Source organism: Dioscorea cayenensis, chromosome 19 (genome assembly GCF_009730915.1).
Source record: "Dioscorea cayenensis subsp. rotundata cultivar TDr96_F1 chromosome 19, TDr96_F1_v2_PseudoChromosome.rev07_lg8_w22 25.fasta, whole genome shotgun sequence".
Taxonomy (NCBI): Eukaryota; Viridiplantae; Streptophyta; class Magnoliopsida; order Dioscoreales; family Dioscoreaceae; genus Dioscorea; species Dioscorea cayenensis.
The window spans coordinates 349,490-364,768 of record NC_052489.1 but is presented as its reverse complement, the minus strand read 5'-3'; the positions used below and the strand labels follow the sequence as shown (position 1 = coordinate 364,768).

At 36.6% G+C, this 15,279-nt stretch overlaps 4 protein-coding genes and 1 long non-coding RNA gene across 5 annotated transcripts; 3 read left to right on the top strand and 2 right to left on the bottom strand.

The window, feature by feature from the left end:
• The first annotated feature begins 2,084 nt into the window (after positions 1-2,084).
• LOC120249500 (cysteine-rich PDZ-binding protein-like) lies at positions 2,085-4,812 on the top strand. The gene is made up of 4 exons (XM_039258028.1): positions 2,085-2,173; positions 2,275-2,392; positions 4,277-4,368; positions 4,672-4,812. Exons 1-4 carry the CDS (start codon positions 2,158-2,160, stop codon positions 4,740-4,742), a joined length of 297 nt encoding a protein of 98 aa, XP_039113962.1. The 5' UTR covers positions 2,085-2,157; the 3' UTR covers positions 4,743-4,812.
• Positions 4,813-5,280: 468 nt separating this feature from the next.
• LOC120250507 (extensin-like) lies at positions 5,281-6,727 on the top strand. The gene has a single exon (XM_039259328.1). It carries the CDS (start codon positions 5,423-5,425, stop codon positions 6,725-6,727), a length of 1,305 nt encoding a protein of 434 aa, XP_039115262.1. The 5' UTR covers positions 5,281-5,422.
• Position 6,728: 1 nt separating this feature from the next.
• LOC120250505 (pentatricopeptide repeat-containing protein At4g20090-like) lies at positions 6,729-7,433 on the top strand. The gene has a single exon (XM_039259326.1). It carries the CDS (start codon positions 6,729-6,731, stop codon positions 7,431-7,433), a length of 705 nt encoding a protein of 234 aa, XP_039115260.1.
• A 302-nt stretch (positions 7,434-7,735) lies between these two features.
• On the bottom strand, positions 7,736-8,365 carry LOC120250283. The gene is made up of 3 exons (XR_005532978.1): positions 8,297-8,365; positions 8,128-8,194; positions 7,736-8,012 (listed from the first exon to the last, which is right to left on the bottom strand). It is a non-coding gene; the product is annotated as an uncharacterized LOC120250283 (long non-coding RNA).
• A 1,314-nt stretch (positions 8,366-9,679) lies between these two features.
• Positions 9,680-14,974, bottom strand: LOC120249543. The gene is made up of 6 exons (XM_039258094.1): positions 14,811-14,974; positions 13,972-14,099; positions 12,853-13,022; positions 11,957-12,034; positions 11,240-11,384; positions 9,680-10,320 (listed from the first exon to the last, which is right to left on the bottom strand). Exons 1-6 carry the CDS (start codon positions 14,908-14,910, stop codon positions 9,907-9,909), a joined length of 1,035 nt encoding a protein of 344 aa, XP_039114028.1. The 5' UTR covers positions 14,911-14,974; the 3' UTR covers positions 9,680-9,906.
• Between the last annotated feature and the right edge of the window lie 305 nt (positions 14,975-15,279).

Genomic DNA, 15,279 nt, shown 5'->3' with positions numbered 1-15,279 from the left:
AGGGACGTCACAAGTCTCGGTGGAATAAATGGAGATGGGGCCGCGCTCACGTGGTAGCTGGAACCACCCATACATAACTACTATTTACAACTCCCAGAAATGTGCCCTCAGCCGAGAATCGAACTCTCATCACTCGGTGAGAGCTCTATCGACAACCCGTGTACCAATAGACCCAAATGTCGTTGGCTTCTTTGTTAATCTGTTTTATTATAATCAATTGTACTAGTAAGATTTTTTTGTAAAAATAAGAAATCTTTTGTACAATGGAATATATATATATATATATTATATACACAGACAAAATCTTGTGTTTCAAGTGATTGGAGTGGTCCATGTGAATTACAATTATAAATAACAAATATTACATATATATATTTTTATAAATTCATATGTTTGAAATTGTTATATAATTACTGTAGTTAAGTTGAGTCAGTTCACAAGGGTCTATATGAAAAAATTAACCATGAGTCCTTAATAAGTAAAGAGAAAAGTAGTGGAGGAATCATGTAACGCACTAGTTTCTTTTGTCACTTGGAAGCATCATCTATTTTTCCACTCTCTGCCAAAAGGGTAATGTAATTATGAAAGAACATCAACCTTTTTTTTGTATAACAATATAATACCATTCTCATGTTGGAATTTGATTAAATTATACTCAACTTTGTTAAAATTAACTAAATTTTATTTACTTCATGATGTACCTTGTACGTACTTTTATCCTTGAACATAATTACATAACACTTCCATGTACAGTGGGCTGGATTTTGATGAATTAAAGTACACTTAATTCATCAAAAAGTTATATTTTGTTTTCATACTCTTTTTTGAGCCACCTCTGTATAAATGTGATTAGATCGCTCTCTTAAATTATGTCTTTTATTTTTTACTAATTAATTTGTCAAAAAATTAATAATAATTAAACTTTATTCTGCTCAAGGCAGGTTGGAACTCACTCATTAACTCAAAGAAATTAAATATATGTTGAACACTACAGTGATAATTACAGCAACAATAATAATAACAGTTTCTATGATGAACTAGGAAGAAATTTTGGAGTTGCAAGACATTTAAAAAAAAAACAATATATGGTTAATAAAATAGAAAAGATACAATATAAAACATTATATGATTAATCAGTTAAATCAGACAAACAAATAAATAACAAGATAATAGTTCAAACTCATATTATTGTATAATAGTAAATGTAGGTAAGCTTAAATCTTAATCCTTGTTGCCAACTAAACTTTGTTATGTTAATTTGATTTTTTGTTTTTTAAATACATGAACAAGTCATGTGTCATGGTATATACATGCATGAAGCGTAATCACAAACTCTGCAACACATGTATCCTCATCCTATGCAAGCTGAGGGTTGAACCTGCATTCTCAATGAAATACAAATACTTTACATAGAGAACTTATACTAATAGACTTAACAATAATTGGCATTAATTTGACTTATGACTAGTGGCGGACCTAGAAATTTGGTACAACCCAGGTTTAAATAAAAATCAATCTTCATAATAAACACACTGTGTCTTCCTTTCCTTAATCCAGATTTAAATCTTATCGGATGGAGTTCTTCTAAGGTTTTCCGGCCGGCCAGCCCGGGCTTCAGCCGGGGCTGCCACCCATGTGGGTCCGCCTATGACTTAGCACCGTAAATTTTTTTTTTTTATGACAAGAGAAATAAAAATGTGCAGTGAGTTTTTTGGGCTTGGGCCAGTGCATGCAAATATTCTAACTATTAACCCAACTTTAGGATTAGCATCAAGGTTTGAAGCCATATTTCTTATCCTCTTCCCCCTAATTTTTGACATAAATCTCAACATGTTTTGTTAGTTATACATTTTTAATAAGTATTATTTTTTTACTGTTTTCATTTTAAATTTTGACAGGCTTGAGGGTAAATCTCAATATGATTTTTATTTTAACCACATACCCTTAAAAAAAAAACATATAAACCAATCTCAAATCTAACATGTTTGAATATAACTATAAATTATATGTCAGAGTTATTAATGGGCATTTCACAAATTCCGAATTAGACAAGGGCATATGTGCAATATATATGTATATGTATATATATACATAGAACCAAAGATTCTTATCTAACCTCTCTGAAGGGAAAAATTGGATTTTTAGGGCTGTATCACGATGGTGTGCGACAAGTGTGAGTTCCCAATTCCCTTCTCTTCCGGCTTCGTTTCCTCCTAAATTTGCAGTAATTCTTTGATTTCTTGCTCCATTGATCCATCTCTCATTGTATTGCAGGCCAGAAGAAGCTCTCAAAGGTGATCGTTCCCGATAAGTGGAAGGAGGGTGCCAGCAATACCACCGAAGGCGGTGGTCGCAAGATCAATGAGAACAAGCTCCTCTCCAAGAAGCAGAGGTTCTTTGTTTTTCATACTTCTTATTAGCTTTGTTTAATTCTGTGTTTTTTATTTGTTGTTTGATTTGATTTGATTTGGGTGGTTATTGTGTTTTTGCCGATTGTGCTAGGGTTCTTGTGATGATTTTTTTTATGGTGTCATTGTATGCGTTGTTTTGCTCTTCATGATGAATTGACTGGCTTATTTGTTCTTACAGGTTGAAATTTAGTTAGAATTTCGAGTTGCACTAATGATATAGGAAGATCTAGAAATCTATGAACCCTAATTTATGGTAATTGTTTCATCAGAAAAGCATCTCGTGTAATGAAACATAGAAAAGGAATGGTTGTTGAGTGTTAAAAGGAACAATAATAAAAAACAATCCAATTAGATCCCCAAGAAAGTCTCAAAAAGTTATTTTTTTCCATAGATGACAACAACAACAACAATTTGTCCCAACTCTTTGGGGTTATCTACATGAATCATTCCCTTCCATATTGGTCTATGAATCTATCAAAGGCCAGAGGACTTGATAAACCAAAGCACAGACATATTCTTGCGCAAAGTTTTGTGCAATAGTTTCTTGGTCCACCATTCCCTTTTCTACGACCTTCCACCTGGATAGCCTCACTTGAAGAAAATTTAAGATTGTAAATTATATGAAAGTTTATATTATTCAATTAAATCTTCGTGTACTTCTTACTAAAAACCCTTCTGAAAGACAGGTTTGATAAAATTTGTGAAAAGATCGCTTGAGGCCATTATGCTGTTTGTTTGTTCTGCTTTGTTTCACCTCATGCACTTAAAATAGGGTTTGAGGATAGAAATCAACTCATGTTTTTTAAGTGATGATTTAATAAGTTTGTATGTGATGTACTGGTATGCATATCGACATCTATGTTACTAATTACGCCTTATTAATATGCTTGGCCATAAGTTTAAGATGGCCTCTGTGTAATGGGCATAAAAGGATCTAACCAGGGCCTGAATCACTTTCTATTTGTTAAACTCCCCATGCTAGCAAGCTGTTTCATGATTTCATATCCACCTTCTTAAACCCTTGGTGCCTTTTTATTAGCATAGGACTGTGTGGGGCTCTAGTAAGTTGTGGGCTTTCCTTGGTGGCATTAGTTGTTAGTACAAACTGCTAATCACTAATGTGACCTATACTTGGTCAATGGGATGTGGGCATATATTTGGATTGCGTATTGGCATATATTTTTGTACCCAAAGAGGAATCAGTTTGGGTCCGTTTTTTGTATCACATCACTAATACCCTGGAATTTGACATGCTACCAGTTCCCCAAGCCAACCCTATATTAGATCACCCCATCCACTCACATATTTCTTTTGATGGTTAAATAGGCATCATTATTAAAACTTGATGATGATACCATCAGTTTAAAGCCTTGAACTTCTGTTATAACAAGCGTTATAATGAAAAAAATTATATAAACATAGTAGTTGCTGTCAATAAGTTTTGTTTACAAAATGCACCATCACATGGTTGTCAAAGGAGCATACCCTTATATCTAAAGCTGTGGGTTTATGTTTTGATATTCAAAGTTACAACTAATTTCTAATGCAGGGTTTGGTTTAAAAATTATTTATGGTTATACCCACCACATAAAATATATAGTACACCCAAATATGAACCTTGCCTGAAGGATGACACTTGGGCAAAAAAACAGGGATGGCATATTTCAGTGAAATGGGTTTTTTTGTTTGAACTCTAAATACTCTATTGAGTCAAGATATGATATTATAGGAGCCCTTTTCATTCCCACCTTGAGATCAGAATGTTTCTTTCCGTGACATACATGATTAAATTGGCACCTTCCTTTCTTTCCATGACTGAAGTTCCATTTTGCTGGTCTTACATGCCCTGTTTGCTTATTTTGCAGATGGACGCCTTATGGAAATACTAAATGCATAATTTGCAAGCAGCAAGTCCACCAAGATGCCAAATACTGCCATACGTGTGCATACTCAAAAGGCAAGAAACTCGATGCCTGATTTCTATTACTATTTTGAATAACTGTTGCCTGAAATCTATAATGTTTGTTTATCTGTTGTCATGCTTTAAACTAGTGCCTTTTTCTGTTACATGCTTCCAAATCATATTCTTCTTTATTTGTGTCATGCCAACCACTATGCCATTCAATTCTCATGGATAACTGGCATTCCTGAGATGACAAAATTGGTTCATAAGAAACCAACAGACTAACAGCAAGAAAATGCAAACAAAATTTTGATATTCCTGATTTACTTATGCGCTCTTTACCCTGATTATATACAGGGGTCTGTGCCATGTGTGGGAAGCAGGTTATTGACACGAAGTTCTACAAGCAAAAGCAATGTATGATATAAATGGCGGCAGTCAATATGCTTCACATTCTCAGAATTGCTTTGATCTGTGAATTGGAAGTTTGCTGCAGATGTAAAAACAAAAATCACTCACCTTTACTGGTGAACTCCTTCTGTGTCAACATTGGTTATTTTAAAAAACAGGCATGCTTTTGACTTTTTTAATGTGATTGTTACCAGGGGGAACAATATTACTAATTCGTCCTAATCACTTGCAATGTAAATGAGGACTATTCACTGTTTTTAGTAATAACCGTATGCCAATTTCTACTGAAGATGTAAATGAGTTCTCAGTTAATCTTTGAATTGGTACTCCAAAAGACTCTGCGTATAAATATCGATTCAGTGGTATATAATCTTCTTGTGTTGAAATTTTAACTAATAATAATCTAGTAAAAGATTTTTTTTTTTTTTTTCTCTTAAATCTTAGTAGGATAAATGGATAATTATATATATATATATATTATTTTTTTGAACCATATATATATAGAATCATAGATAGACAAACAGAGAACCCACCAATGGCAAATTGGTAAAATAATACTTACAACCTCTTCAAACATCAACCAAACTACCTGTCAATCAAAAGCTAATACAAGTAACACCCCTCAAAAGTCAAAAGTATCAACCAGAATGCTGTTGCTGCTGCCTTCTCTTCTTCCCTAAACTTCCTAACAACCAGAATGCTCTTCCCTTCTCCAACCCAACTAACATTATCACTAACACTAACACTAACACCATCATGCTCCTCCGTCCCACCATCATCTTTCTCCGTCCACTTCCTCGTCTCTCCCAAACCACATCATCATCATCATCATCATCATCATTACACTCCTTCACCTCCAACTCCAATGTCTACCCCGACGACCCTGATCCTGATCCTGATCCTGATCCTGATCCTGATCCTCCTCTTGCCCCCGACCTCTTCCCATCCCCTTACCAACGCTCCGGCTCTTACACTCAGGGTGACGCCACCTACCTCTCCCTCGCTCTCTCCGCCTCCGACCCCACCTCCGTCCACCGTCTCCTATCCCGCATGCGTCTCCACCCTCACCGTCTCTTCCCTGAACGCCTCTTCTTCCCTCTTTTCCGCATCTTCTCTCGTTTCAACCTCCCTCTCGACGCCCTCCACCTGTTCGATGAAATGCATCCCTCCTTCAACTGTCCCCCCACCGTTCGCTCCCTCAACTCCACCCTCTCCGCCCTCCTCTCCTCCCCTTCCTCCCTCCCTCTCGCCCTCCCCTTCTACTCTCGCGCCCTCCGCTCCTACCCCTCTATCTCCCCCAATCTCCTCACCTCCAACCTCCTCCTCAAAGCCCTCTCCCATTCCCCTTCCTCCCTCGACCGCGCCATCCACCTCTTTCGCTCCCTCCCTCCCGCGACGCCTACTCGTATTCCACCCTCATCGACGCCCCTCTCCCGCTTTGACCGCCTCAATGAAGCCTTCTCCCTCCTCGACGAGATGCAGCTCGACGGCGTCCCCCCCACTTCAATCACCTTCAACTCCCTTCTCCGCTCCCTCTGCCGCTCCGGCGACCTTTCCCGCGCCTCTAAACTCACCCGCTACATGCTCCTCAAAGGCTGCCCTCCCACCACCGCCACCTACAACACCCTCATTCACTCCCTCTGCCTCCACGGCAACCTCGACGCCGCTCTCTCCCTCCTCCACCGCATGCACCGCGACGCCTGCCAACCCAACGAGATTACCTACGGCGCCATCATCGACGGCCCTCGTCAAGCTCCGCCGCCCCTCTGACGCTCGCAGCATCGTCATCGACATGGACGCGCGAGGTGTTCGACCAAATGCCTTCATTTACTCCGCGCTCATCACCGGCTTTTTTTCCGCTGCGGAGATCCAGATGCTGCCATCGAAACTTGGACGGCCATGGTCGAGCGCGGCGTCAAGCCCAACACCGTCGTCTTCTCCGCTTTCATCGACGGCCTCTGCCGGCATGGCAAAGCCGACGAGGCGGAGCATCTCTCTCTAAGATGACCGCGGAGGACTGCACCCCAAGCGTCTTCACCTATACTTCCCTCATGCGGGGCCACTTCGAGTCAGGGAACATCCAACGAGCGCTCGCCACGTGGAAAGACATGATTCGCCAGGGTTGCGAGCCTAACGCTGTTAGTTACTGCACACTGATCCACGGTCTCTGTGAGGGCGGGAGACTGGATGAGGGTATGATGGCCTGGAGGAACATGTTAGCTAAAGGGTGTTCCGCTGACGTGGTGGCTTACGGTGCGATGATCAGAGGGCTTTGCTTGGGCGGGCGATTGGATGATGGTGTGAGACTGTTTAATGATATGTTGGCCCGCGAGGAACCGGAACCGGACGCGGTCATTTACAACATACTATTTGACGGGTTACTGAAAGACGGTAAATTAACACAAGCGATGGATCTACTGAGAAGCATGTTGAACAAAGGGTGTGATCCAGATGAAGTGACTTGCAATACATTTTTGAGGGAGTTTGGAGGGGATGATAAGAAGGTGAGGGAGTTCATGGAAGGGTTGGTGGTGAGGTTGAGTAAGCGGGAAAGGGTCGAGGGGGCGGCCGGCATCGTCGGAGTTATGTTAGCGAAGAATGTCGCGCCGGAGCCGGGGACTTGGGCTATGGTCTTGGGAGGAGTTTGCAATGGGAGGAGAGTGAGGAGACTGATTGATAAGTGTTGGATTGATATTGTGGGAACTTGATTAATTCTTTTTTTACTATTTATGTATGCTTGTACATTGATTAATATCTTTTTTTGAGGCATTACTTATAACAAGCATGTGAATTACTCATATCATTCATTCCAATAATATATATATATAATAGGGCAAAACCAAATTCAAGGGCATTTTTTTCCAGTGCTGTTAGATTTACATCTAACAGTTATTTTTATTTCAAGTATATTTTTAAATATTATCTATACAACAAATAAGTAATCTGCATAGTTAAACTATACACAAGTAATAGCCGTTCGACAATAATCTCATAGTCATCATTAACCATCTGTAAAAAATAGTAATATGCAGTTGGTATTTACCCCCTACATATATATATATTTATACTAATAAAGAGAATTTATAAAAAAAAAAAGTACAATAATAATTAAGTATACATATTTATTGAAAGCAGAAACAAGAGCAAGCAAGAGAGTGTATACAAAATTTGAATGAATTGAATCCCACTCTCAAATATGTCACTAATTTGTTGAACACCTGGACTTCCAATATCTCTCAATCTCTTCAGCAGTTCTTCCTGGGATTCTGCCAGCAATCAGAGACCACCTGAAAAAGCAAAGTGAAAACAAGAAACCAAAAACAAATCAAGAAATAAAAAAAAATTAGACATCAAGGACTCTGAGTAATATATCATTCAAACCTGTCACCAAGTAAATTATACATTCTTATGATGAGAGACTCTTCTTCCTCTGAGAACTCATCATCCTGGAATTTAGGACTCTGCTTCTCTGTTACAAAGCCATTCATTCATTAAAAATTAGTGTCAAAACAAAAGACAAAAAAAGTGAATGAAAGAGAAGCAGACAGTGCAAAAGGAAGGAAACACATACTTGATGTATCCTCAGATGTATTATCAGATGAGTGATGGGAATCAGACATCTTAAATTGAGATAATGTTGTAGGTGTGGAGGAATGAGTGTGTGGAATTTGGGGGCATTTAAGAAGAGCCTTTGGAGTTAGATACAAAGAGAAGAGGAAGAAAGGAATGGATGGTGAGCCAAGGAAGACTGGTAGTTGATGCAGGAGAGAGCTTGTTGAGTTTGAGAGGTGGTTGGATAGAATATTATGACAACTACTTCACTATTAATTTGATAACAGCTAGATTAAGAAAATAATTAATAGGGCCAAGGACAGGTAATAATATTTCTCTACCACCCTAAAAACTTGGTATTAGCAAGAAATTTATTTTTATTATTTTTTTAAATATATATTTTGTGATTAGTTTTTTTTTATAAAAATATTAATATTAATTATATTTATTATCTAAAAGAATAAAAATTTAATTTAAAAATATTTAGTTTTCACTAACATTAATTGTGCAATTAAATTTGGAGGGCCCTCTTCACCAGTGAACATGGTTCAAATTTTAATTCATGTAAAATGAGATATTATTTACAAACTTCATAACTGTACATACTCTATGATGTGACATGTTTACATTTCATTAATTTTTTTTCAATTAAAAGTGTTTTTTTATTTTGACACTTATATTCTTTTCAATTCACTAAGAAAAAGCCTTTTTTAAAAAATTTTTTAAATTTTTTTATTATTATTTTTAAATAAAATGGATAAAAAACTGTTTTATTAAAACATGTTTGCTTATTTTCACACTTGTCACGTCTTTTGGCATAATTTATTGTTTTGTTTTATTTAAAACAAAATTTTATTATGATTATTGATCTGTTTGGTTTAAAACAATAATTCATTAACCCCACATTTTTCATCCCCACCAAACAAAACAAACACTTGACGGATGATTTATTGTTTTTTTTTGTAATGCTTGTGGAATTATCGTTTGGTTTCGCTGTCTTTCACTATCGTAGTGCACTAAAATAATCAAAGTTTCTATCTTTAGGGGTCTAGAATGAAAAGGCCTAGGGTGTGGACTTGGGTTTAGTCTAGATACCTAATACCTTGTTGAGTTATTTTACACAAGAAATTTGATAATCTTCATTTAAAAAGTAAAGAAACCCCGGGAGATATTTATTTATGAATAATTATTTAGGTTTTGTTTTGTTTTGTTTGATTATTATTATTATTGTAGATAGGCTTAAGGTTGAGCACAAGCTGACGTGTTATATAATTATGAAATTTAAATATTGCAACTAGTAAATAATATATGAATTTTTTTTTTCAAAAAAATGTTGGTGCTTAAATAATTTAAAATAAGGAAAAGGAAAGAAATAAAATAAATAAATAAATAAACAAATCTCTTCATTCTAAAAAATTTCCTCACTGAAAATTTAGCACACCTTCATAAAGTGAAGTGGCTGAAAATGCTATTATACATTATACAACCAAGAGTCCATTGAGAGGAAAAGAAACATGAACTAGTGTTGCTTATTTCTTTGTAAGTAGCAGTCCTTCACTCTCATTAATATACAATACAACAAAAAAACAGATTCAAGCAAGAGACACACATGGAATTACTTAATCTGCTTCAGTTCTGCAAGAACTTGTTAGCTTGAGAAGCAAGGGCGACGGACTTCGCATCATCACTACTCATCAACCACTCCCGCCATGCCCGTCGCTTGTGCTGTCTTGCACTTTTAGCTCTTTTGCGAGCCAACCGAGCATCCCTCTCAAGGAAAGCAAGCCTGAATCTCTCTGCTATGTGTAGTTCAGGTGAGCTGTTTGAATCAGATGGTACCAAGGCTGGCCTTCTTGGAGCAACTGACACTGCCCATGCCTGAGGATCGATGTCCTCGATGATAGAATGATCCAGTGTTACTGAGGCTAATGCTTCGTCGGGCACTTGTACTCTCCGAATGCCAATTGGTGATGGTTGTGGATTGACTATAATGCGAGGGCATTCGGTAGACAAGCACATAATAGAATCTTCATCAATCCTGGGCTGCAAATGGTAAGAAGAAAGAATTACATCTTGCTAATGCTCTCTGAAAAACAAACAATACCTCTCTTTCACAAACAATAATCTTTGCTTTTGTTTATGACTTTCATTCAATAAAAAGAATATAAAGCCAAGAAGAAGATAACATGACTGATATATCAGAATCAAGAGCACACCAATGGACATGATGATACTTTTGGTTCAGAGTTGAAGCAGGTAATTAATCAAAATATTTGCATAATATAACTGCAAAACAGATATGATGATCACATGCTAGACCATTGTTGGATATTTACGCAACCATTGCTTCAACCAAATCCAATCCTTATTAACCACAAAGATTTTATACTGGATGGTAACAAAATGTAACCCGGAAGAAGAAAAGGTTGCCTACCTCTATCCAAATTTGATTATTCGACAAGTGTAGAATTATTGAATAAAAACTGGGGGATAGACTCCTTTTGTGTTTTGAAATACAGTTTGACTCATCTCCTCCTAAGGGTTGTAGCCTTGAAGGGGTAAGTGTTGCAAGTATGGCAAGGCATGAATAAAGGATGACATATAATGGCAAAAAGATCATTTCACAGAGTCTAATTCAATATATATTGACAGAGGCCAAATTGGGATGATTAGTCCAATCAGTTTGCTATGATCAACAAGCTAAACTAATTTAGAATGGCACTGATAACAAACAAAACCGCTCAAAGTGACAATTACTTCTATGGAATTTCTTGATGTCCATCTGAGAGGACTGAAACTGATCGTTTATCTAAAGATACAAATTGCACTAAAGAAGCCTCTTCAAATAATTTTGTATATCTAATAAGATAGGTCATGCGTAAGGAAGTCTATGCATCCAAAAGAAAAAAGTTTTGAAGTTCAAGGGTTCAAGAGTTCAAGTAATAAGAAAGACATTTCGTACCCAAACAAGCCAACGGAGTGACTGTGCACCATTTCCTATGTCTATGCTATCCAGTTCTTCCCAACATTCTTCTTCCACATCATTTAATTTGGGTTTCAAGATGCTTATGCTTCTTCTTGCAGTAGAGTCACTTCTCGGGCATCCTCTGCAATCATTGCATTTAACCTCAGTTCATATCCTGTTATTAAATTTGACACCTAGTTAAAACAAAAGGCATTCCTTTCGCTGAAAGAAATAAATTATGATGGAAAGTAGGAATTGAAAATAAAGAACTTGAGAAACACCATTTAATGCAAGCCAGAACTATTTTGGATATTGATCTATGCAACTGACTGTGCCTATGTCAATCAGGCTACTATACACACATAAACACATGGATATAAGTGGATCTGCTTATCCACAATAGCAAAAACATGGTAATCACTTGATGTCTTTTGTCAAGACCAGGCTGGCATTACAATCATGTACATGCTGCCTTAGAACTAATAAAGATAGACAAAAGGTTCTCCTAATTCTGAAATAAGGTGCCCTTGGCTTTGAACTTGGCAAGTCTGAATTTATCATGGCCTTCCTCAAGTTAGTAATCAAGAAGGTTAAGAAGATAACATCGCCATCATATTCTCTCCGAAATTCAAATAACTAAATTTCTAAACTAACAATTAATACAAATGACAAGTATAATAAGATAAAGCAACTGCAGATATCAAAGGAGCATACCCGCATCTCAAAATCTCCAAAGAACGGCATTGACATGTGAGGGCAGACACACCTGCAGTAGTAATACACTCACAGCGGCTGCAGAAAGGAGAACAAATTGACCACACAATTTAGATGGCACAATGAAAATTACACAGAGAATCAGATATAGCACTCAACGTGTTAATGACCTTCCATTTAGCAAAAGAATTCAATATCATGTTTATGTTAGCAGTGCGCTTTAGATGAAAGGAGGGACAACTAAGTACTTTAGGACAATTAAGTCTACATAAAAGATCAACTGCTAATATTGCATGTGAAGAGACGAAAATGAGTTAGAAATTAAGATAGGATCACAACAAGATTCAACATCAAGTCCTTTACTTTTCTTCCACATTTAGGATGACCTTCTTTGGTGAATGCTCGTAAACATGGTAGGGTCTAGATTGGTGGAACCATAATAGTAGTAAGCATTATATTGGGATGCTATTTGCACACAAAGTTTATCAAAATAACTTGCCAAATGAAATATAACCATCCAAATCACGTTGAACTGTGATGTTGTGAATGCCTTAGAAAATAATAAAGACCATTATTTATTTAAGAAGTCCACTTCCTAAAGCTATTTGATACATATAATATGGTTACACCACGTGCATCAATCCCGAATTCAGGTTGATATGGCCAAAAAGGCAAATGAGATACAAAGGGCTGTGATTTATTAATGTCATTGAATTATCTGCTCAGGGTTAAGCCAAGCTGCGGCATTCCTATAAAAGTATAGTGTTTGCCATCAAGAATAAAAGACGATGCAACTATCTCATCAAGTAAAAAATCAATTTATTAGAATCGCAAAATCACAAAAGAAATTGACAAACTCATGCTAAACTTGAGAAAATTTTAAGCCCTATGCATACCTTATATCAACAGACTTCAGATAAGGACACTCCTCTGCTACTTTGGCCAGGCCAAAATCAGTGACATCTGACCCAGAGACATCCAGAAGATCCCATGAAATGTCAGCTAGAGCTATAAGGACATCATCATTCAACAATCTTCTTCGCCTTGCAATAGCTACAAGTGCTAACTGCAAAGCAATTGAAAAAAGTTTAGTTGTCAAGAAAAAAAAAAGTTGTGCAAGTTAAACAGAAATGCGAAACACACTGCAGAGACTGCAACATCTATAATACCTTTTGTACCATAAAGGAAGTGTAGTGGTTGACTGTAAGAAGTTGGTGTGTGTTGTACAGAGGAAGATGAGGGACTCTAAAAGGGCCACAAATAAGATGTGAATTACACATGAGTACTGATCTCATCAAAAGAGTAACAAAATGTGCAGAAGGGAGTGACAGGAGTGCTGGATTCAATAAGACTATCTACAATTAGGAGATAGACGACAATCTTTGCGACAAACAAAGTGGATGCTAATGACACCCAGATAACCACAGATTCTAAAGAGAATGCAACAAGAACCAACTTCTCAAGGAATAAGTTTGACAGATTCCGCTAGGACTGGCTTCAGTACAACTTAGACAAGTTTAGTTGTTTTGAACAAGAAAGCAGTACAATGCAGAGTCTACCATCTGAAAACTATAGCTTAAGATGAGATTAACATGCTTGTATTAGGTACACTTCCTTCCATGATTTAGGGTCAACCAAACATATCGTCCTACAATATTGATCCCTATTAAAAAAGATCTCTTTTACATCCCACATCTTCCCCAGCCTCTCCAGTAACCAGCAATGAAATGAACGCGCCTTTTCAAAGAATTATTATCATTATGAATAATAAACACAGGACACATATTCAGATGAGGCTTCAAGGTTATGTATGAAGGAAAACAACATGGAAGGAAGAAGCATATATATAAATATGTGTTCTTAGTTTTTATTTGCTCATAACTTATGGGCAGAACTACTATCCACAAAAAATGTAAAATTGGGTTCAAATTGGATGTTGGTTGTAGAACCATTCATAGAAAACAAAGAGTTAAAACGTCAAATGATAGAATTTAAATTCATAACCAACATTATACCTTGATCTCAGGTGGGAATCCTGCAGCAATCTCTGTTAAATCCCCGATAATATCCTCTAAATGTTGGCCAATGATTCCAAGGCATAAGCTGAGTAATCTCCGAGGCCTGGCTTTTTTGGCAGGTAGAGCTGAAATATGACAAGCTTAGGAAGTTCAAACACTGAAAAGAAAAAGAACAACAAAAATAAAACAGAGCCACTCAATTAAGCATAGTCTTACCACCCAATGCCATATTTACAGCTATAGCAATGTGCACTAACTATCCAGAGGTGTACAAGGCATTACAAATGCATGAGCTTCTATATGCATTCTGAGAAGTTCATGGGTGAACACATGGGAAAAATCCTAACTTTGCTGCTGGCAAAAGATATGAGCAAAAAGAAATCCAGTAGGGGCAATTGCCTTTACATCACAGAATCATTACGTGGTTTATCAGTTAATACCATGCACTTCATGGTTGCCCATAGTGCACCGCTCATTTAAATTTAGCCCTAAAACCAACTGCAGCTGAAATGCATGCATGAACAATTACAAACAATTAAAAAGTAGCATGATCGCCTTTTGAACCTCTCCAATTATTCATAGTTTTACTTTCTTACAAGCATGACAGATCTGAACATACAAACAAATCAGCATATATAAAGAAAAGAAAAATCTTATTCAGCAAAGAGTTCTATAATTCAACAACAGCAAATTCAATGATCATTGAGCAGCCAAGATGAAACCTTGCAATAATCTAGCCGAAACATCAATTAAAAAAAACATTCCGATTAAAAAAACCATAAATTACATGCTGAAACGGAATCACAACCAATCCAAACAATTGATGAGGAACAAACTGTAAGAATTGGCGGGCGTGACGAATTTAGGCCGTGAATCGAGCTGAAGATTCTTCAACGCTGACACTGCTTCGACGACGGGCGTTTCGGCCTTTTCCATCTGGCGAAAGGGGCATTAGGGAAAGAGGGAAGCCGAAGTGGAAACGAAGAAGAGAGATTGAGGAGAAGCCAACACCGAAATATCAAAATTAAATATTGTTTGCATATATACCATTTTAATTATTAATTAATTTTAAAAAAATAAATTTATTTTATTTTACATTTTAGTATTTACTAGTATTTACCACTCCATTATTTGCAGAGTTTTTTTTTTATTTGTCCATTTTATTTTATTTTATTTTTTGAAATATTAGATATTATTTTTTAAAATTTATTTAATGTAGATCTAAGATTTTTAATATATTATACTTAAATATATTTTTTAAATACATTTTAAATTAAGATAATGTTAAAAAAAAATATATATTTG

Coding starts and splice junctions, on each gene's coding strand:
- LOC120249500 (XM_039258028.1), top strand. Junction 2,393..4,276: donor CTCCTCTCCAAGAAGCAGAG/GTTCTTTGTTTT, acceptor CTTATTTTGCAG/ATGGACGCCTTATGGAAATA. Junction 4,369..4,671: donor TACGTGTGCATACTCAAAAG/GCAAGAAACTCG, acceptor GATTATATACAG/GGGTCTGTGCCATGTGTGGG.
- LOC120250507 (XM_039259328.1), top strand. CDS start 5,423: ATGCTCTTCCCTTCTCCAACCCAACTAACATTATCACTAACACTAACA.
- LOC120250505 (XM_039259326.1), top strand. CDS start 6,729: ATGACCGCGGAGGACTGCACCCCAAGCGTCTTCACCTATACTTCCCTC.
- LOC120249543 (XM_039258094.1), bottom strand. CDS start 14,910: ATGGAAAAGGCCGAAACGCCCGTCGTCGAAGCAGTGTCAGCGTTGAAG. Junction 13,023..13,971: donor GATTCCCACCTGAGATCAAG/GTATAATGTTGG, acceptor ATTGCTTTGCAG/TTAGCACTTGTAGCTATTGC. Junction 12,035..12,852: donor CTGAAGTCTGTTGATATAAG/GTATGCATAGGG, acceptor TCCTTTCTGCAG/CCGCTGTGAGTGTATTACTA.